This window comes from Cnephaeus nilssonii (genome assembly GCF_951640355.1).
Source record: "Cnephaeus nilssonii genome assembly, chromosome: 19".
Lineage (NCBI taxonomy): Eukaryota > Metazoa > Chordata > Mammalia > Chiroptera > Vespertilionidae > Cnephaeus > Cnephaeus nilssonii.
In genome coordinates, this window is record NC_137090.1 from 653,419 (window position 1) to 673,258 (window position 19,840).

The following is a 19,840-nucleotide window of genomic DNA, read 5'->3' on the forward strand; positions in this document are numbered from 1 at the left end:
GAGCCCTCGGCCCGTCGGGCACGAGCCGCTGAGCGGAGTTTCCCCCCCTTCCCCCCGCCCCCGGGCTCGGAGAAGCCCCACTCCTTCCCCGCCGCCCCCCTCGCCGCACGCACACCCGCCGCCCCGGGGTGGAGGCAGCGGCGCCGGGCTGGCCCCGGCAATGGAGCCGCCGGGGCCGCGGGGCGCGCTGCCCCCCACGGAGTCGAGCCGGGAGCGCCTCCGGCGGCCGCGACGGGGTAGTCCAGGCCCCTCCGTCAGGCTTGCGGTTTGGGAAGAAAAGGCGATGCCTCCGCCAAGAAGAGAGCGAGCGCGGTCCCCTCCCCCTCCACCGAGCCCGGGCGGTGGCGGCGGCACATCTAACGCGCGGGCACCCGGGCCGCCGCGGCCCCCGCAAACTACGCCCAGGCTCGGCCCCCGCCGCTCATTGGCGCGGGCGGGAGCCAGCGCACTAGACCCTGCGCTGCCCTCGGCCGTGCGCGCGCGGAGCCCGAGCTACCCAGGCCACGGCGTCCGGCCCCAGAGCCTCGACGCCGACCCCCGCGCCTCCCCCGCCGGGCCCAGCGCGAGGAGCCGGGCGAGGCAGCCGGCGCGGCCGGCGCCCCGCAGCCCCGACGCCCCCGGCCCGGCGCCCCCCGATCCCCGCCGCCGCTCACGCCGTGCGCTCCCCGCAGGTGGCCATGGGCCGAGGGGCGCGCGCGCTCCTGCTGCTGCTGGGCCTGTTGCAGGGGGCCGGGGGCGGCGAGGGCAGGAAGACCTGGCGGCGCCGCGGCCAGCAGCCGCCCCCGCAGCGAGCCGAGGCGGCGCCCGCGGCCGGGCCGCCCGTGGAGAGCTTCCCGCTGGACTTCACGGCCGTGGAGGGCAACATGGACAGCTTCATGGCGCAGGTGAAGAGCCTGGCGCAGTCGCTGTACCCCTGCTCCGCGCAGCAGCTCAACGAGGACCTGCGCCTGCACCTCCTGCTCAACACGTCGGTGACTTGCAACGACGGCAGCCCCGCCGGGTAAGCCGCCTCCGCCCGCCCGTCCTGTCCGGCGCCCCTGCCGGCGGCCCCGCCGGGCTCCAGGCCGCCTGGTCTCAGCGGCTGCACCGTCGCCGCCGGTCCCGCTCCGATGCCAGACGTCCCTGCGCGGGACCCTCCCCACCGGCCGTGGCAGCTCCCGTCCCCCGGGGAGAGGGCGCCCATCGGGCTTGGGAGGTGCTGACCTCGTCGGCCCGGCTCCGCGAGGGGGTGGGGACAGGCTTGCAGCCCTGGTCCTGGGCCAGCCTGGGCACTGACCCCTCGGCCATCGGTGCCCAGACCCTCTGCTGTGTCCTTCGGCCCCGGGGCGGGGAGATGGCAGCCCTCGAGCGGCCTCGGCTCCAACAGGAGGAGGCGACGCGGGGCGGGGAGAGCCCGGCTGCACCCCCACCCCCACCCCCACCCCAGCTCAGCTCGGCAGGCTCCCCGCTGCTGCCCGGGCTGCGGGGGGTGGGGCGGGCGGGGGGCAGCCAGCAGAGGACCAGGGAGGGGAGCAGGTGGCGCAAAGGGACCTCGGGAGCGGCAGCCCCGATAGAAAGGAAGGATGCGAGGCTGAGGTTTGGGAGGAGTTGGGGAGCCCCCTCGCCCCGCCAGTCGGCGCCCGAGGAACGGGACGCTGGGTCAGGCCTCGGTAGGGAGGCTGCGACCCCGCCTCGGCGCGCCCTCGCCCCTGCATCCCGCCGGCCATCTCAGCCCCCCCGCCCGCGCACTCTCCTCTACGAGGGCCCTTTGCGCTCCCCAAGTGCCACCGCGCGCCCCCGGCGGGTCCCGAGTCCGGCCGAAGGCGCACACCCCACCCCCCGCGCCCTGCCGCCGGCGGTTACAGCCGGTCCCGCGCGGGGTGGGCCGTGGGGATTTTCCACGGACCACACAGCCCCTCGCGGCCCTTCCCCGTCCCGCGGGCGCCCCCTCCCGGGCCTGGCGCCGCCGGCCGCCGGTGCGCGGTGCAGGGGTCCGGCCGCGGGCGCCCCCGTGCGGCCGGCGCGCCCGGCGGCAGGTGGATGGCGTTTCCTCCCTGCGGGGCCTGCGCCCTGCGCCCCGCTGACCCCCCCACCCCACCCCCGTGCAGCTACTACCTGAAGGAGTCCAAGGGCAGTCGGCGCTGGCTGCTCTTCCTGGAAGGTGCGTCCCGGGAGCCGGGGGGGTGGGGGGGCGGGGGGCGGGGTCCCCGGGGCCGCGGGCCTGAGTGGTCAGTGCTGTGCCCACAGGCGGCTGGTACTGCTTCAACCGCGAGAACTGCGACTCCCGGTACAGCACCCTGCGGCGCCTCATGAGCTCCAAGGACTGGCCGCGCACGCGCACAGGTCAGAGGGCGCCCCCCTGACCCAGGGGCCGGGCTCCTGGGACTCACAGTTGAGGTCCTGGCTCCACTCCTAGAGCCCCCCAGCCCTCCACCTCCCCCGCCCCCTTCTCTGAACTCCTAAGGGGGGGTCACGCCCTCTCGCCCACGGCCGCTGCTTCCACAGGGAACTTCCAGGGCGCACTTGGGGCGCGGGGATACGGGTCATGCCCTGGTCAAAGCAGCGGGTGCAGGTGGGGGAGGTCGAGGGCCACATCCAGGGGTCACACACTGGCCGGGCATCCTGGCCAGGAGGCCTGGTCTGTTCCCCACTTCCCCAGCCACCGAGGCTCTGCCAGGCACGGCCACCCACCTGGTGGGGACCAAGTAGGAGCTCCCCACACCCTGCCCACTGACTCTGTCCTCCCTGCCACAGGCACCGGCATCCTGTCCTCGCAGCCCGAGGAAAACCCCCACTGGTGGAACGCCAACATGGTGTAAGGGGGGCGAGGGGGCCTGCCCACGGTCCTTCCTGGGGGGCCCTGCTTGGGGGGTCCTTCCTGGGAGAGGTCTTTCCTGGGCTTGCAGGGGCCGGGAGGGGCCGGGAGGCCAGGCGGCTCACTGCCCTTTCCTGCAGCTTCATCCCCTACTGCTCCAGTGACGTCTGGAGTGGGGCCTCGCCCAAGTCCGACAAGAGTGAGTCCCCTGCCCGCCCCGCTGTTCCCCCACCACCACCAGCCGCCAGGCAGGCAGGGAGGGAGGAGCCCGCTCCCGGGATGCAGGCCTGCGCCTTGTAACTCCCTCTAACCCCCACCCAGCGCGCCCCAGGGTGCCTGCTTGTCCAGGGCTGGCCCAGCCCCGTGGGGATCCTCACTCCTGGCTGGCCCATGGGGAGGGGCCCCCAGCACTGCCCCACACACCTGACCCCCCTCCCTCCAGTGAACCTATCCCCGGTCCCGACCCCCCAGCAGCCCCCCCCAGCCAGCACCCCTCTTCCCCCCGACCTGGCGGTAGGAGGCCTCGCTCTCTGTCCAGGCCCCCCGTGAAGCCACCCCCTTTTCCCGCAGATGAATATGCCTTCATGGGCGCCCTCATCATCCAGGAGGTGGTGCGGGAGCTCCTGGGCAAAGGGCTGAGTGGGGCCAAGGTGCTGCTGCTGGCGGGGAGCAGGTGAGCCTCGCAGGGGTCTGGGGGGACAGGGGGGCCTGGCAGGGACCTGGGGGGACAGGGGGGCCTGGCAGGGGCCAGGAGGCCTGGCAGGGGTCTGGGGGGACGGGAAGGGGGGCAGGCAGGGTTCCAGCCTGCAGCCCTGGGCAGGTGTCCACTGCAGCTGGGAACTGTCTGGAGGGAGCCCTGGACCCCGTGGTGTGGACGAGGGAGCCCTGGACCCCGTGGTGTGGACGAGGGAGCCCTGGACCCCGTGGTGTGGATGAGGGAGCCCCGGACCCCGTGGTGTGGATGAGGGAGCCCTGGACCCCGTGGTGTGGATGAGGGAGCCCTGGACCTCGGTGGCCGAGGGAGCGGTCAGCAGTTAGCCGTAGACCGTCACCTTCTCCGAGGCTGGGATCCACGTGGGCAGGGAGCACGTTGCTGGTCACTGTCCCAGGAGGCGTGCCGGGGACCTGGGGCCATCGGCTGATGGATGAAGGACTGAGGCCACACAGCGCCTCTTCATTTATTTATTTATTTATTTATACTTTTATTGATTTCAGAGAGGAAGGGAGAGGGAGAGAGAGAGAGAAACAGCAATGATGAGAGAGAATCATGGACCGCTGCCTCCTGCCTGCACGCCCCCACTGGGGATGGAGCCCACAACCCGGGCCTGTGCCCTGACCGGGAATGGAACTGTGACCTCCTGGTTCAACCACTGAGCCACACCGGCCAGGCCCTCTTTACTTTCAGATCAGGAAACCGAGGTAGAGAGAGAGAGAGAGAGAGGGAGGAAGGGAAGGAGGAAAGGGAGGAAGTGGGCGCCTGCCCGTTAGCACGGGGTCAGCCCTGCCCCCGCCCCCACCCCCAGGACCCGGAAGGCCGCGGGAAAGGGGTCTGGGACCCTCGGGAAGAGGCCGCACAGGTGGCCGGAGCAGGGACTGTGGTGGCAGCTGTGCAGGTGCATGGGGCCAGGCGGGCTTGGGGGCTGAGCACCTCGATCGCCCGCCTCACGTGCCCGTCCCTGCAGCGCGGGCGGCACGGGCGTGCTGCTGAACGTGGACCGCGTGGCTGAGCAGCTGCAGGAGCTGGGCCACCCCGCCATTCAGGTGCGGGGCCTGGTGGACTCGGGCTGGTTCCTGGACAACAAGCAGTACCACCGCACGGACTGCGTGGACACGGCCACCTGTGCGCCCACCGACGCCATCCGCCTGGGCATCAGGTGCGCCGGGAGGGTGGCCGGGCTGGCGGGTCGTCCTCTGTGGCTGTGGGAGCCCTGGGGTCGGGGGGCGGGGTGCAGGGCAGCCTGACCGGCGGGTGTGGCCCAGGTTCTGGAACGGGGTGGTCCCCGAGCGCTGCCGGCGCCAGTTCAAGGAGGGCGAGGAGTGGAACTGCTTCTTCGGCTACAAGGTCTACCCGACCCTGCGCTGTGAGTGCCGGCTTGGGGCTCGCGGGGCACCCAGGGGTGGGGGACCTCCTGCACCTCCTGAATCCAGCCGGGAGTCCGGCCCCCGGAGGCCAGGCCCAGACCACCGCCCGGACCGGAGCGGGACAACCCACCCTGGTTCGCCTGGGACTCTCCTGGTCTTAGCACTGAGTCCACTCGGGTGGGGAGCCCAGGACGGGGTGCAGGTGGGGGTGGGGAGACCAGGACAGGGTGCAGGTGGGGGTGGGGATTACTCTGGCAGCTTCCAGGGCTGCTCCTGGGTGGGGCCTGGGCTACCCCTCCCCCACCCCACATGCCGGGAGCGGGAGTGAGATCCCCGGCAAAGGGACCTCATCACCAAATCTCAGTAGAAGGGCATACCCGGACGCCAGGCCAAGATGGTGTCCGGGCGGGGGGGAGGGAAGGGAGCAGGGGGGGTGTAACAGGGCACTTCTTGGAGGAAAGGTGAGTGTTAAGGGGCAGCCGGGCTGAGGGGGGCTGGCGGCCAGCACCTGAGGGGCGAGGCCAGCTGGCCCGGACCTAGGGGGCCTGAGCCTGGGGTGGGGGGCCGCGTCCCGGCGAGAGGCCCAGCTGAGCCGTGCCCCCCAGGCCCCGTGTTCGTGGTGCAGTGGCTGTTCGACGAGGCCCAGCTGACCGTGGACAACGTGCACCTCACGGGGCAGCCGGTCCAGGAGGGCCAGTGGCTGTACATCCAGAACGTGGGCCGGGAGCTGCGGCAGACGCTCAAGGACGTGGCGTGAGTTCCGGGCCCTCCACAGGCGGCGGCGGCCACTTGACGGACACACAGAGGTCGCCAGGGGGTCCGGGGGCCTGCCGAGGGCGAGGAATAGCCTGTGGGTGCATGCAGACCCTGGGACACTCCCGGGCATGGAACCGTGACCTCCTGGTTCGTGGGTTGATGCTCAACCACTGAGCCACACCGGCCGGGCAAGTCCCCTCCATTTTACTGTGAATAGAAACGTCTCTAAAAAACGGAACCTGTTTTGTAAAACGTAGCGCGCCCTGGCCGGGTAGCTCAGTTAGTTCAAGCATCACCCCATACGCCAAGGTCGCAGGTTCGCTGCCCCGTGGGGGCGCACACACAGGAGTCCACCGAGTGCATCAGGAAGTGGGACCGTAGATCCGTTTCTCTCTTTCTCTCCTCCCGCCGCTCTCTCAGGGCCAATCAGTCAACACATAATTAAGAACAATAATTATCTGGGCAAAGGGAAGGCCCAGATTTAAAAAAAAAAAAAAAAGGCACAATATTTGCCGCCAGGCCTCTGCCTCGAGGGCCCTGCCTGGGGGATCTGGAGGCAGGAAGGGACGAGGGTTCCGGGCACATACGGGCGGGTGGGGCCAGGGCCAGCGGGCACAGCAAAGGGGGGAGGTGGAGGCCGGCCGGGGACAGGCTCCCGGGGGAGTGACCGGTCCGTGAGCATCGGGTGGGGCAGGGCCGAGGCGGGGTGGCCGCTCACGGGCCGGCTGTCTCGCCCCCACAGGGCCACCTTCGCCCCCGCCTGCCTCTCCCACGAGATCATCCTCCGGAGGTCAGTGTCCCCGCACCCCTTGCCCTGGGCCGGCTCAGACCCCTGCCTCTCGCCCTGAACCCACAAATCCCACCCCCCACCCCCACCCCGCTGCCCACCCGCCTGCTTCCCAAGCCACTCGGACAACCGGCCGGCCGTGCGGCGGGAACCCAGTGGTAGCGGGCTGTCCCCTGCTTCGGCCGCCCCCCACCACGTGACCCCCGCCCCGGTTTCTCTGCAGCCACTGGACGGAGGTGCAGGTGAAGGGGACCTCGCTCCCGCGGGCGCTGCACTGCTGGGACAGGGGCCTCCACGAGGGCCACAAGGGCAGCAAAGCCCCTCTAAAGGGCTGCCCCGTCCACCTGGTGGACAGCTGCTCCTGGCCCCACTGCAACCCCTCGTGCCCCACCATCCGCGACCAGTTCACGGGGCAGGAGATGAACGCGGCCCAGTTCCTCATGCACATGGGCTTCGACGTGCAGACCCTGGCCCAGCAGCAGGGCCTGGAGCCCAGCAAGCTGCTGGGGATGCTGAGCAGCGGGAGTTAGAGACCCCCCCCTGGGCCCCCCACAGCCCCCCTGCCCCTCCTGGGACAGGGCCCCGTCCCCCTCCCTCCGCGCTGGGTCTGGACGCCCACCCCCAGCAGCCTTCGCCGCCGCTCTGGACCCCAGACGCCGCCTCCCCCGCCCCCGCCTGCGGTGGGGAGCCGGCGCACTGGACCCTCAGCCCCCGGCCCTCAGCCCAGCCTCCTGCCCTTTTGTATTATTTTATAAAGTGACTTTTTTATTACTTTAATTTTTTAAAAAGGAAAATGAGCAAGAAATATATGATGAATGATATTGTTTTGTAACATATATTTTTTAAATAACGAGATTAAAAAAAGACAACAAAAGAGCTTTTCTCTGCGGATGTGTTTATTTGAACAGGAGTCGGCCCACGTGGCACCCCTCCCTGCCCCCCCCCCCCACTGACCTCCCCCAGCCCCTCCGCCAGGAACAGGGAGGGGGCTGGGGGGGCGAGGCCCACACCCGACCTCACCTCCCAGTCTAGACCCTCTCTGAGGAGGCCCTGCTTCTGCTCACCGATGGCCGATGCTCAGTGCAGAGACCTCACAGGGGACACAGCTGCCATTTCTGTTTATTTGGCTGCCGCGGTGACACGCAGGTGGTGTGCAGGCACGGTCTCACACGGGATGGTCTCGTGGGGCGAGGCTCAGCATTGGCACACTCAGGAAGAGGTCACCACCAGCAATCTCCAGTCAAAACATCATCATCCAGCCCAGCAGCTGCCGGCTCCATCCCCAGTGGGGGGCGTGCAGGAGGCAGCCAATCAATGATTCTCATCATTGATGTTTCTATCTCCTTCTCCCTTCCTCTCTGAAATTAATTTTGTAAAAAAGGAAATAAAAACAAATCATATACATGTGTATGTATGTATATATATATATATACACACACACACACACACACACACACATATATATATATATATACCCTAATATGCAAATAGACCGAACAGCAGAACAACCCAACAACTGAACAACCAATTGCTATGATGTGCACTGACCACCAGGGGGTGCACGTGGACCATGGCGGGTGTCGGCAGCAGGCAGCAGAGTGCAGAACATGGTGGGCATCGTCAGTGGGTGCGAGCAGCAACTGCCGGCCCCGATCACCCCTGAGGGCTTCTCCACCTCCTCCTGCTCCTGAGGGGCGATCAAGACAGCAGCTGCTGCTCACACCCGCTGACAGCGCCAGCCCCGCTCACATCCGCTGCTGGCACCAGCTCCAATTGCTCCGCGCCATCAGCGGGTGCAAGCGGGGCCGGGGCCATCAGCCCATGGGAGCGGCAGCAGTGAGAGGGGGCTGCTGGCAGACAGGGGACCGGGGCCGTGATGGGAGGGGCTTGGCGGGGGCACGGAGGATAGGCCGAGACCTGCCCCTGTGCCCACCGCACCTCATGGCCCACAGTTCCTTTTTTTTTTTTTTTAATTTTATTGATTTTTTTACAGAGAGGAAGAGAGAGGGATAGAGAGTTAGAAACATCGATGAGAGAGAAACACCAATCAGCTGCCTCCTGCACACCTCCTACCGGGAATGTGCCCGCAACCAAGGTACATGCCCTTGACCGGAATCGAACCTGGGACCTTTCAGTCCGCAGGCCGACGCTCTATCCACTGAGCCAAACCGGTCAGGGCCCCACAGTTCCTTTTAAGGCGCACGAATTCGTGCACTGGGCCCCCGGTTTGAAAAATAAAAAGTGCACAGGCACTCAGCCAGCCATGACCCTGCTTTTCCCCTGACTGGCCGAGCGCGACCTTCGCTGCCCGGGGACCTGGAGATGGAACTTTAACTCAGTGTCAACATTGACTCCAAATTTCAACCGTGTTTACAACGACCTCGAAGGATCTGAAGGCCCAGGCAGGACGCGCCCCTGGCTGCCTGTCCCCTTCCCTTTGCTCCCAGAGCAGCTTCGACCCCCGGGGCCCGCTCAGCCGCCCTGACCCCGCAGACTCGAGCCAGCCCCCCTCGCTCCCTGAGCGCTGGCCACCGAGCCGCTGTGCCCAGGAGCTCCTGCCTCTCCTTCAGCCTGGACACCTGTGCCCAGCGCCTCCCTGGGCCCCTCATTCTCACAATGATGACGCCGCCTCTTCTGCCCTGGTCAGTCTGGCTCAGTGGGTGGAGCCTTGGCCTACAGCCGTGGTCGGCAAACTGCGGCTCGCGAGCCACATGCGGCTCTTTGGCCCCTTGAGTGTGGCTCTCCCACAAAATACCACAGCCTGGGCGAGTCTGTTTTGAAGAAGTGGCGTTAGGAGAAGTTTAAGTTTAAAAAATTTGGCTCTCCAAAGAAATTTCAATCGTTGTGCTGTTGGTATTTGGCTCTGTTGACTAATGAGTTTGCCGACCACTGTTCTAGGGGAAAGGATGCTCATTGTGCTATTTCGCAACGCTCCCGTGAGTGTGAGCCTTTCTGAATGAAAGTCGGGGAAATGGATATATTTATGTAATTACACACACACACACACACACACACACACACATACACACACACACACGGTGTTCATAGTGGTCGGATCCAGCCTTGACGGGGGATGGGGTATTCCATCTCCTACACTCGGAAAGAAATGTTTTTATTTTCACAAGCGTTTCGTACATTTTACTATTTTAGCCTGAAAAGAGGGGGGTTGAGTTCTAGGTGTTCGCATGTCTAGTAGGGACAAGTCGAGAGCTCCATAATGCCCCCCCCCCACACCCCCCAAATAACTACAGCTCCACCAGGGCCGGCTGGGGGCTGGGAGGAGAAAGAGGGCGCGGCCCCCAGGAGCCCCCTCCCTTCCCCAAGCTCTCTCTCCCCCACCCCCCACCCAAACAGAGCGGAGCCAGGGCCCGGGACCATGCCAGCAGGTCCTGAAACCATCCGGGTCTGGACCCAGCCACCCCCCACCCCTGCCCCTCCCCCCTCCTGCCACCCTTGCCTTCCTGCACCCCTCCCCCCTCCTGTCCCGCCCTGGAGGCTGCTGGAGCTGAAGGGACAGTGACCGGGTCCCTCTTGGCTCCCCTCCCTCCCTCCCCGCCCGGCAGGAAGAGGAGCTGCGGACAGAGGCAGGGGCTGCGAAGGAGGCGGAGCCCGCAGCCAGGGGGTTAATGGTCCTGGCGGGGGCTGGGATGGGACCCGGTCAGATGTCCCCCTGGAATGGGCACTGGCTGCTATTCCCAGGCTCTGATCACGCCGCCTATTTATAGCGCCGGCTGCTCCCTGCAATGTCACGGGCGTCCCTGCCACTGCAGCCACCGCACCGGCAGCGCCGCGCCGAAGGAGACAGAGCGGCCACCGCCCGGCAGGAGCCCCCAGGCCGCCAGGCGCGGTGTGAGGCCAGGAGGCGGCCGGTCCGATGGGCAGCACCGTGGAGCCCCCCGGGGGCGGGTACCTGCACCTGGGCGCGGTGACGTCCCCCGTGGGCACGGCCCGCGTGCTGCAGCTGGCCTTCGGCTGCGCCACCTTCAGCCTGGTGGCCCACCGCGGCGGCTTTGCGGGCGCGCAGGGCGCCTTCTGCATGGCCGCCTGGGGCTTCTGCTTCGCCCTCTCGGGCCTGGTGGTGGCCTGCGAGGTCACCCGGCTGCACGGCTGCCTGCGCCTCTCCTGGGGCAACTTCACGGCCGCCTTCGCCATGCTGGCCGCGCTGCTGTCGGCCACGGCCGCGGTCCTCTACCCGCTGTACTTCGCCCGCCTGCAGTGCCTGCCCGAACCCGAGGGCTGCGCCGCCCGGGACTTCCGTCTGGCCGCCAGCGTCTTCGCCGGGCTCCTGTTCCTGGCCTACGCGGCCGAGGTGGCGCTGACCCGGGCCCGGCCCGGCCAGGTGGCCAGCTACATGGCCACGGTGTCCGGGCTCCTCAAGATCGTCCAGGCCTTCGTGGCCTGCATCGTCTTCGGGGCGCTGGTCCAGGACAGCGGCTACCGGCGCTACGCGGCCACCCAGTGGTGCGTGGCCGTCTACAGCCTGTGCTTCCTGGCCACGGTGGCCGTGGTGGCGCTGAGCGTGCTGGGCCACACGGGCGGCCCCGGCTGCCCCTTCGAGCGCGCCGTGGCCGTGTACACCTTCCTGGCCGTGCTCCTCTACCTCAGCGCGGCCGTCATCTGGCCCGTCTTCTGCTTCGACCCCAAGTACGGCGAGCCCAGGCGGCCCCCCGACTGCCCCCGGGGCAGCTGCGCCTGGGACAGCCGGCTGGTGGTGGCCACCTTCACCTACGTCAACCTGCTGCTCTACGTGGCCGACCTGGCCTACTCCCAGAGGATCCGCTTCGTGCCCGCCCTGTAGCGGGGCCGCCGCCCACCTCTGCTCCCGGATGCTGGGCACCGCGAGGGCGCGGCCCGGGGAGGCACCGCACAGCCCCTCAGAGGACTCCTGGCAGCAAAGGCAGCTTGGAGGGGGGTTGGGGGGATGGGGGGCGGGGGCCTGAGCAGGACCCCAGAGGCACCGCCACCAGGCACTCCCAGCCACTCCCTGTCTCCCTCTCTGTCTCCCTGTCTCTGTCTCTCCCTGTCTCTCTTTCTCTCTGTCTCTCTCTCTCTCTCTGTCTCTCTCTATCTCTCCCTCTCTCTCTCTGTCTCTCTCTCTCTCTCCCTGTCTCTCCCTGTCTCTCTTTCTCTCTGTCTCTCTGTCTCTCTCTGTCTCTCTGTCTCTCCCTCTCTCTCTGTCTCTCTTTCTCTCTCTCTGTCTCTCTCTATCTCTCCCTCTCTCTCCCTGTCTCTCCCTGTCTCTGTCTCTGTCTCTCTCTGTCTCTGTCTCTCTCTGTCTCTGTCTCTCTCTGTCTCTTTCTCTCTCTCTCTCTCTCTCTCTGTCTCTCTCTCTCCCTCTCTCTCTGTCTCTCTCTCTCTCTCTCTCCCTGTCTCTGTCTCTGTCTCTCTTTCTCTCTGTCTCTCTCTGTCTCTGTCTCTCTCTATCTCTCCCTCTCTCTTTCTGTCTCTCCCTGTCTCTCCAGTGCCTGGCCTCCCAGCTCCATGATGGCCCCTGTCACTCAGGAGACGCTTGGGAGGCAGGTGCTGCTATGACCCACTCTGCACGTGGGTTCCCTGGGGGAGAGTTTGGGCAGCCCCGTGTGTCCATTGGTCAGGAGCCCACACTCAGGCGGAACCTCAGTGAAGCTGAAAGAGACAATTCCCGGGGGTGTGGGGAGGGGCTGGGCAGGAGCGGGCGTGTGGAGCCCGAGCTTGGCTGGCCTCCTGCCTTCAGGGGCAGCTCCCGAGCAGGGAGCCAGGCCCACGGGGGCCGTGCAGCTCCAAGGGAAGGAGCCGGAACCATGACCCCAGCTCAGCGGCCTGCACCGGCCACAGAGATGGGAACGGAGCCAGGACGTGGAGTGGCCGGGGCCAGCGGCTGGAGGGGACACAGGTGCCTGGGGGACCCGCAGCAGCAGCGCCTCCTGAGCCGCCGAGGAGAAGCTGTTCCCAGCAGGCAGGCCCCACCACCGGCCCCACAGGACGGGCTGTGGCCCGGGGAGGCTGGCAGGCAGCCACCCGGACACGGAGCCAGGCCCCGGCGCCTCCTGGTGCTCACAGCCCACGACCTCCACCTGCTCAAGTGTCCGTTCGCCTGGCCGCTGACCACAGGGCCCACGGGGGCCTCGTCCAGCCAGCTTCCTCCATGGAGAGCCCAGCCGGGCCGGCCCCAGCACGGGGCCCCTCAGCCCGGACACTGGCCCGGGGTCCTGAGCAGGAAATAAAGGCCGCGCTGACTTGCACCCGGCTCTGGCCAGCAGTCTCTGCACTTCCTGGGCCCGCCTCGCCCCCATCCTCAGTGGAGAAGAGCCTGACCCTGCCTGGCAGGGGAGGAGGCGGCTGTGGGGCCCAGGGTTGGGGTGAGAGCCAGCGTGGGGGGAGATGGGATGACACGAAGCTCCCCCCCCACCCGCCCGCGGCACTCAGCACCGCCCATCACCCACACCCCAGCAGGGGTGCAGGGCGCCAGCGGGGGACAGAGGGGTGCTGCCCAGTGTGGGTGGCAGGACCCAAGCCCCGAGCAGGTTTCAGGCGCGGGCACCCAGCGGACTGGGAGACAATGGGCCCCGCCTGTGGGGAGGACACTCGGTGGGGCCCTTTACCCAGGGGGCAGCGGGGCAGGCTCAACAGCAGATCCCCAAAGAGGGCAGCAGCCCGTGTCCCGGGGTGTCCTGAGGGCCCACCGGCTGAGGGAGGGTTGGGGTTGGGGGGAAATTTCCAGGTGACAGGAGCCTATGGGCCACACCCCTCCCAGCTCACAGGGCGGCCTGGACCACAGTGGTCCCTCCTCTTCCAGCCAAACTTCTGGAACATTCTCTGTCACCGACGTCCCAGTTCCCGCACCGTCCAGAGGCCGCGGCCCCAGTGCCCCACCCACACCAAATGCCGCAGGTCCGAGGGGAGACAGAGGCGGGGCTGCAGGGCTGGGGAGCAGCGGGGTGCTCCTGCCGACACTGCCCCGGACCGACCGGAGGACTCTCTCGGCTCCAGGGCGTTATTTGCTGTTATCACGAGAAAAACAGCACTTTTTGCCCAGCCGGTGTGGCTCCGTGGTTGAGCGCGGACCTGTGAAGCCAGAAGTCCTGGTGGGATTCAGGTCAGGGCACAGGCCCGGTTGCAGGTTCGAACCCCAGTGGGGGGCGTGCAGGAGGCAGCCAATGGATGACGTTTCTCTCTCCTCGAGGTTTCCATCTCTCCCTCTTCCTCTCTCTCTAGAAATCAGTGAAAACATTTTCTTAAAAGAAAGAAACACAGTGCTTTCTGAAGAAGAGGGTTCCGTTCCCGGGTGACTGGCGGTCAGGAGGGACTCACCGGGGCAGCCCCTTCCTGGGACGGGGGCGGGGGGGGGGGACTGGGGGCCCCACAGGCCTGGCACCCGATGGCCACACGGCCTCTGGTCACTGCGTCAGAGCCCAGCCCTGCCTCTGCGCACGAACACGGCCACGGCGTGGTTCTGAGACCAGGTTCCAGGACAGCTTGTCATTTCATCCCCAGAACCGGCCAAACAGGGCGCCGAGCGGTCCACAGGGTCACTTCCCATCTTGCCTGAACCCGGCTGCTGCCTGCCACCCCGGACTCTCCCAAACCCGACTCAGACGCAGCTCCATGAGCCCCGAGCGCGTCCTGGTGGGGGTGGGGGCGCTGCGGTCATGTGCTCCCTGAGCCCCGGGGCCAAGGACTTCCTCGGACCCTGCAGACAGTCAGGAGAGACTGGGGTGCTCCATGAAGCTGGGGGGCCCAGGGGGTCACCTTCCTCTGTTTACCACCTGCCGAAGCTGCCTGTTGGGTAGGTTGACATGGTAACAGGCCTACGACCTGAGGGTCATGCAGCTTTCAAAGGGGGCCTGGCCCAGAGAGACCGGTGGGGAAATACTCGGGGGGCAGGAGCAGGGTCCTGGGCCTGAGCATCTCACAGACCCCGCTCTGCTCTGGGACCTGGGTGATGGGCACATGTGCAGCGGGTGGAGAGGGGGTGCTGGTCGGGAAAGGGGTGCTGGGGCGCCAGACAGGACCTAGACTTCCCGGGGCGCCTGAGCCTCCCTGCTGAGAAGGCCTGGCCCCCCCCTTCCACTTCCCAGCCTCCTGGTACAATTTAAAAATCCCCAACAAACAAAAAACAAAATCACACACAGGACTTTAAAGCGACAAGAAACAGTTTCAAACTAGTGATACATGTTAAATGTTTCCATTTGGCAAATTGTTTTCACACGTTCACCTCACACCAAAAACGCAAGAAAAATTCTGCACAGCAGGCTCCTCCAAACGCAGTGATGGTGTTAGTAACGGGTCAGGGATCCCCGCCAGCGCCCCCACGCGGTGGGGGACCCCAGCCTGACAGGTCCGTGTCCGGGTGGCCCACGTCAGGGCTCCGAGTGGGGAACCCCTGTCCAGACCGCTCCTTGCCGACGCCACTCCCGCCGCCCCTGATCCCCGCGTTCAGTCCCCACGTACGGTCCTGAGGGCCCGGATCTCGGGGGGGGGGGGGGGCGCAGGTCAGGGGGCGAGCGCCCTAGGGGCTGGGGTCCTCCGGGACGCCCCGGTCTGGGCGGTTCCAGGAGACCCGTTGCTGGGGGGCGCGGGGGCGGGGTGGGGTTTCCGGGGTGCAGGGTTCTCGTAGGCACGGATCCGGGGTGCAGGATCCCAACAGGCGCGGATCCGGAGGGGCCGGGGTTCCTGGGTCACCTGGGTGGGGGGCAGCGGGGAGACCGAGCTGGGCCGGCGGGGGCGTGGGCCACGGCGAGTGGATGATGCAACCCCCCCTCCTCGCCACCCGCGCCCCCTGATTGGTCGGCGCCCGAATGGCCGCGTTGCGGATTGGCTGGGGCCGCGGGGGCGGGGCCGAGGGGCGGGGATGCCGCGTGGCTGGCTGCGCTCCGCGGGTGGGGGGCGACCTGCGCCGGAGGACCTGGTACCTGGGCGCCCCGCCGGGTCGGGCTCCTGCCGCTGGGGGTGCTGCCGGGGGTGGGGGGGGAGGCGCGTCGGCGTCCCCGGCACCGGCGGGGGGAGCCGGGGCGGGAGGGGCTCGCCCTGGGGGCCTGCAGGCGCCCCGACCCCTTTGCAGGCCCGCGCGCTCCTTCCTGCGCCACGTGCGCGGGACCTCGGGGAGCTAAGTCGGGGACCCCGCTGTAGGTGGGAGTCGGGGTCCGAGGCCCCGCTGTAGGGGGGAGTGGGAGCAGTTACCGGGGTTCCGGGGCTGTGGGGCAGCCCAGGGGAAAGTTAGACCGGTTTGGGGGAGGGGGTGGCGCCGGCAGGCGGTGGAGTGGCCAGGCCTGGCACTGCCCACCGGACTCCTCGCCGGGTCCTGCCCTCTCTCCCCGCAGGTGTTCCCACAGTGCCAGTGCCAGCTCGAGGGCCGCGGGCGCGTGCGGACACCATGAGCGTGGGCTTCATCGGGGCCGGCCAGCTGGCCTTCGCCTTGGCCAAGGGCTTCACGGGGGCAGGTAGTCCTGTGGCCAGAGGGTGGGGTCCCCCTCTGCAGTCTGGGGGAGGAGGGGGTCTAGATGAGGTGCCTGTGGGAAACGGCAGCCCCAAGATGTTGGGGGGCGGGGTGGCTCTCACCCTGGGTGCTGGGAGCCCTGCTCTCCCTCCTGGGAACGTGGCCTTGAGGGAGGAACTGTCCCTGCAGGCGTCCTGGCCGCCCACAAGATCATGGCCAGCTCTCCAGACATGGACCTGGCCACGGTTTCTGCCCTCAGGGTAAGCGCTGGGGGACAGGGCCAGTCAGTGTGTCTGACACTGGGGTGGGGGGCCCCATGAGAGGAGGGGCCCTGGGCCGGGGCATCTCACAGACCCCGCTCTGCTCTGGGACCTGGGTGATGGGCACATGTGCAGCGGGTGGAGAGGGGGTGCCGGTCGGGAAAGGGGTGCTCGGGGGCCAGACAGATGAGGCCACGGTGTGGGGCCGGGCCAGACACTTGTGGGGCTGATGTAGTTTTGGTTCTCCGTAGCTGAGTTAGAGATCCGGACCAAAGCGTGGGGCACGTGCCCAGCTTGGGGCCACCACTCACCCCATAGAGCAGAGGGCAGGGGGCTGGGCTACAGCCCAGAGTGGGGTGGGCCGACGCTGGGACAGAGAGAAAGGAGAGGGAGAGAGAGAGAGACATCCATGATGAGAAAGAAACATTGATCGGCTGCCTCCTGCACGCCCCACTCTGGGGATCGAGCCCACAACCCGGGCCTGTGCCCTGACCAGGAATCGAACCCTGACCTCCTGGTTCATGGGTCAATGCTCAACCCCTGAGCCATACCGGCCGGGCGCTTCCTCTGCTTTTGGGGGGAGGCGTGGTTGGGGTGTCAGAGCCCCTTTCCCTGAGCCCCTGCCCCGGCCATGCCCTCACCCCAGCAGCCTCTGTGCTGGTCCACATGATGGCTCTCGGCTGAGAGAGACGCTGGGGGTCCGGCCAGCTACGGGGGCAGGCTGAGCCCGCCTCGGCGTTCCCCACAGAAACTGGGGGTGAACCTGACGCCCCACAACAAGGAGACGGTGCGGCACAGCGACGTGCTCTTCCTGGCCGTAAAGCCGCACATCATCCCCTTCATCCTGGACGAGGTCGGCGCCCACATCGAGAGCCGGCACCTCGTGGTGTCCTGCGCGGCCGGCGTCACCATCAGCAGCATCGAGAAGGTGGGCTGCGGCCCCGGCGTGGAGAGCGGGTGGGAGGGCGCAGAGAGGCCAGGCCCCCGGCCCTCTGGTCGCCCGGGCTCTCCGCCTGCGAAATGGGTGTGTGGGCCCCGCGCCCAGAGAGAACTCGGGACGTGCTCAGGTGGGTGAGCCTGTTCTCACCCTCACCCAGCACCCCCTGCTGGGCCCGGGGCTGGGAGGGACACCCCGCTGGTTCCTCCTGCAGAAGCTGAGGGCGTTCCAGCCGGCCCCCAAAGTCATCCGCTGCATGACCAACACGCCGGTGGTGGTGCGGGAGGGGGCCACGGTGTACGCCACGGGCACCCACGCCCACGTGGAGGACGGCCGGCTCCTGGAGCAGCTGCTGGGGAGCGTGGGCTTCTGCGCGGAGGTGGAGGAGGACCTGATCGATGCCGTCACGGGGCTCAGCGGCAGCGGGCCCGCCTACGTGAGGACCGGGTGCCGGCGGGCGGTGGCTGGGGCCTGGCGGGGGGCAGCTGGGGGCGTGGGAGGGCCTCCAGGTGCTTCCCCCTCCTCCCTGCTCCGGCCACTTCGGGCAGAGCCGCCGGGCCATCGTCGCCCGGAGCAGAGTTCGCCTGGGACCCTGGCTTAGGCGCCCTCTCCCCACAGGCATTCACGGCCCTGGACGCCCTGGCTGACGGGGGTGTGAAGATGGGGCTTCCCAGGCGCCTGGCAGTCCGCCTCGGGGCCCAGGCCCTGCTGGTCAGTATTCTCCCTGGCCCTCCGGTGGGACCACTCCTCGCTGGGCGTGAGGCTGGTGCCCTGGGCGGAGGGGCAGGGAGTCAGCGAGTGCCTCGGTGGCGGGGCTGGGGGCCGTGTCCTGCCGATGTGGGTGGGCGCCCCACAGCCGACGACATCCTCTCTCTCATCCCCCCTGTGCAGGGTGCTGCCAAGATGCTGCTGGACTCGGAGCAGCACCCCGGGCAGCTCAAGGACAACGTCTGCTCCCCGGGAGGCGCCACTATCCATGCCCTGCACGTGCTGGAGAGCGGGGGCTTCCGCTCCCTGCTCATCAACGCCGTGGAGGCCTCCTGCATCCGCACCCGGTGGGCACCGCCCCCCGCCCCCCCCAGCCCGCACACCTGAGCCCTCGCCTCCACTCCACGCCCACGGCCTGCGTATCTGGGAAGCAAGGGCTCTTGGCCGTGGGCTACTGGCTCAGCCGCTAACACGCGAGTCTGCTCAACCCCTCGCTCAGCAGACGTGTGTGGAGCTCTGGCCTGGCGGTGGGCGGGGCCCAGGGAGCCAGCCCCGAGGTTTTCTGGGGTACGGTTTGCAGTGCCCTCCCCGTGGTCCTGCCGGGAGCCTCTGTGGGCCTGGTGATAACCCTCCTCCGGGCCTGGCCGGGGAGATTAGCAGGTTAGACCAGCGGGACCTGGCGCAGGCACCGGCTTGACGCGAAGCCCATGACCGCTGACAGGAAGCCAAAGCAGGACGGCGTTTGGAGTCTAGGCCCGGCGTCCCTGTCCCGGGCTGTGGGCCTTGCTCCCTCCTTCCTCGTGGACACCTGGACTCGGAGGAGGTGGATCCTGGTACTCAACCCCCCTCTCTCTCCCCCCCCCCCCCCCCGGCCAGGGAGCTGCAGTCCATGGCCGACCAGGAGAAGGTCTCGCCAGCTGCCATTAAGAAGACCGTCCTGGACAAGGTGAAGCTGGACGCCCCTCCGGAGGCCGCGCTGGCCCCTTCGGGCCACTCCAAGCTGCTCCCCCGCAGTGTGGCCCCCATGGGCAAGAAGGACTGAGGGTCCCCCCTGCGCACCAGGCTGCCCCCCGCCTTCCCTCTCCTGGGCTTGGAACTCCTGCCCTGGGCGTCTCTAGGCCCCGGCCACACGGGGTGTTGTGTGTGCACGGTGGCCTGCCCATGGCTCTGGTCAGCTTGGGTCGAGCAGGGCCATAGCCAGGGAGGGGTCCATCGCTTCCAGGGGGAGCCTCCCTGAGCGCCTCCTGGCCCAGAAGAGGGGTGGACTCCCTGAGCACAACCTCCTCCTTCCTCTGCTCCCGGCTCAGACGGGGTGCATCTCCCAGGGTCAGCTGTCCTGGGGCTCAGCCCCTTCCTAAGCACAGAGGTCAAGGTTCCCTGCCCTGAAGGCCCAACCCAGGAGAGAGCCCCGTCCCACGCCTGCCAGTTCCCCAGCCTCCACGCGCAGGGAGACCTCCCTCGGGGTCGGAGGGGACCAGAGGGTCCCGGCATCCTGGCCTCCGGGGAGGGACCTCGGTGCTTGGCCAGCGGCCAGCTGCCCCTTGCTCCCACTGGCCATTTGAGAAAAGGGCTCCTCAGGCAGGTGGACGTCCAAGGTCCCTAGAGCACTCAGGCCACTGTCTCCCACTCCTGACCTTCTAGGTTCAATAAACTGGTTTCGCCCTGGCTGGTGTGGCTCAGTGGATAGAGCGCCGGCCTGCGGACGGAAGGGTCCCAGGTTTGATTCTGGTCAAGGGCACATGCCTGGATAGGGGGCTCGATCCCCATTGGGGGACATGCAGGAGGCAGCCGATCAATGATTCTCTCTCATTGATGTTTCTTTCCCTCTCTCTCTCCATTCCTCTCTGAAATCAATAAAAATATTTTAAAAGAAAAAAAAAACAAACTGGTTTCCAGATCCAACTTCTTTGTCACCACATGTGGAGGGAGACCCCAGCTGCCCCAGAGCGTCATTGCAATCGGGCGTAATGTTAGAGGCTGAGCCAGTAGCCCGTGGCCACGGGCCCTGGCTTCCCAGGTAGCCAGGCTGGGGGTGGGGGGAGGGGCGTCTCCCAGGGAGCAGAGGAAGGGAGTGGACCCTCAGGCCGCAGTCACTAGGAGT

At 67.4% G+C, this 19,840-nt stretch overlaps 3 protein-coding genes across 5 annotated transcripts; all 3 read left to right on the top strand.

Annotated features, from left to right (window-relative positions):
• The first annotated feature begins 260 nt into the window (after window positions 1–260).
• Window positions 261–7,165, top strand: NOTUM (notum, palmitoleoyl-protein carboxylesterase). The gene is made up of 11 exons (XM_079797584.1): window positions 261–1,000; window positions 2,088–2,140; window positions 2,227–2,322; window positions 2,734–2,794; window positions 2,935–2,993; window positions 3,365–3,467; window positions 4,477–4,668; window positions 4,775–4,875; window positions 5,482–5,629; window positions 6,375–6,422; window positions 6,643–7,165. The coding sequence occupies exons 1-11, from the start codon at window positions 678–680 to the stop codon at window positions 6,947–6,949; spliced, it is 1,491 nt and encodes a 496-aa protein (XP_079653710.1). The 5' UTR covers window positions 261–677; the 3' UTR covers window positions 6,950–7,165.
• A 3,128-nt stretch (window positions 7,166–10,293) lies between these two features.
• On the top strand, window positions 10,294–11,217 carry MYADML2 (myeloid associated differentiation marker like 2; the record flags this gene model as incomplete). The annotated part of the gene is made up of 1 exon (XM_079797607.1): window positions 10,294–11,217. The coding sequence occupies one exon, from the start codon at window positions 10,294–10,296 to the stop codon at window positions 11,215–11,217; it is 924 nt and encodes a 307-aa protein (XP_079653733.1).
• A 4,052-nt stretch (window positions 11,218–15,269) lies between these two features.
• PYCR1 (pyrroline-5-carboxylate reductase 1) lies at window positions 15,270–19,536 on the top strand. Of its 3 annotated transcripts, none has more exons than XM_079797603.1 (8): window positions 15,270–15,306; window positions 15,719–15,838; window positions 16,024–16,094; window positions 16,843–17,022; window positions 17,246–17,467; window positions 17,650–17,742; window positions 17,923–18,086; window positions 18,616–19,536. In XM_079797603.1, exons 2-8 carry the CDS (start codon window positions 15,772–15,774, stop codon window positions 18,779–18,781), a joined length of 963 nt encoding a protein of 320 aa, XP_079653729.1. In that variant the 5' UTR covers window positions 15,270–15,306; window positions 15,719–15,771; the 3' UTR covers window positions 18,782–19,536. The 3 variants fall into 3 exon arrangements, with proteins under 3 accessions (XP_079653729.1, XP_079653730.1, XP_079653731.1); XM_079797604.1 differs by lacking the exon at window positions 15,270–15,306 and adding an exon at window positions 15,420–15,527; XM_079797605.1 differs by lacking the exon at window positions 15,270–15,306 and adding an exon at window positions 15,504–15,523.
• Window positions 19,537–19,840: the final 304 nt, after the last annotated feature.

What these genes read in the sequence shown, in the direction of transcription:
- NOTUM (XM_079797584.1), top strand. Translation starts at nt 678, where the DNA reads ATGGGCCGAGGGGCGCGCGCGCTCCTGCTGCTGCTGGGCCTGTTGCAG. An exon ending in CTCGCCCAAGTCCGACAAGA is followed by an intron (nt 2,994 to 3,364) that starts GTGAGTCCCCTG and finishes CTTTTCCCGCAG; the next exon opens with ATGAATATGCCTTCATGGGC. An exon ending in CACGAGATCATCCTCCGGAG is followed by an intron (nt 6,423 to 6,642) that starts GTCAGTGTCCCC and finishes GTTTCTCTGCAG; the next exon opens with CCACTGGACGGAGGTGCAGG.
- PYCR1 (XM_079797603.1), top strand. Translation starts at nt 15,772, where the DNA reads ATGAGCGTGGGCTTCATCGGGGCCGGCCAGCTGGCCTTCGCCTTGGCC. An exon ending in CCATCAGCAGCATCGAGAAG is followed by an intron (nt 17,023 to 17,245) that starts GTGGGCTGCGGC and finishes TTCCTCCTGCAG; the next exon opens with AAGCTGAGGGCGTTCCAGCC. An exon ending in TCGGGGCCCAGGCCCTGCTG is followed by an intron (nt 17,743 to 17,922) that starts GTCAGTATTCTC and finishes CCCCCTGTGCAG; the next exon opens with GGTGCTGCCAAGATGCTGCT.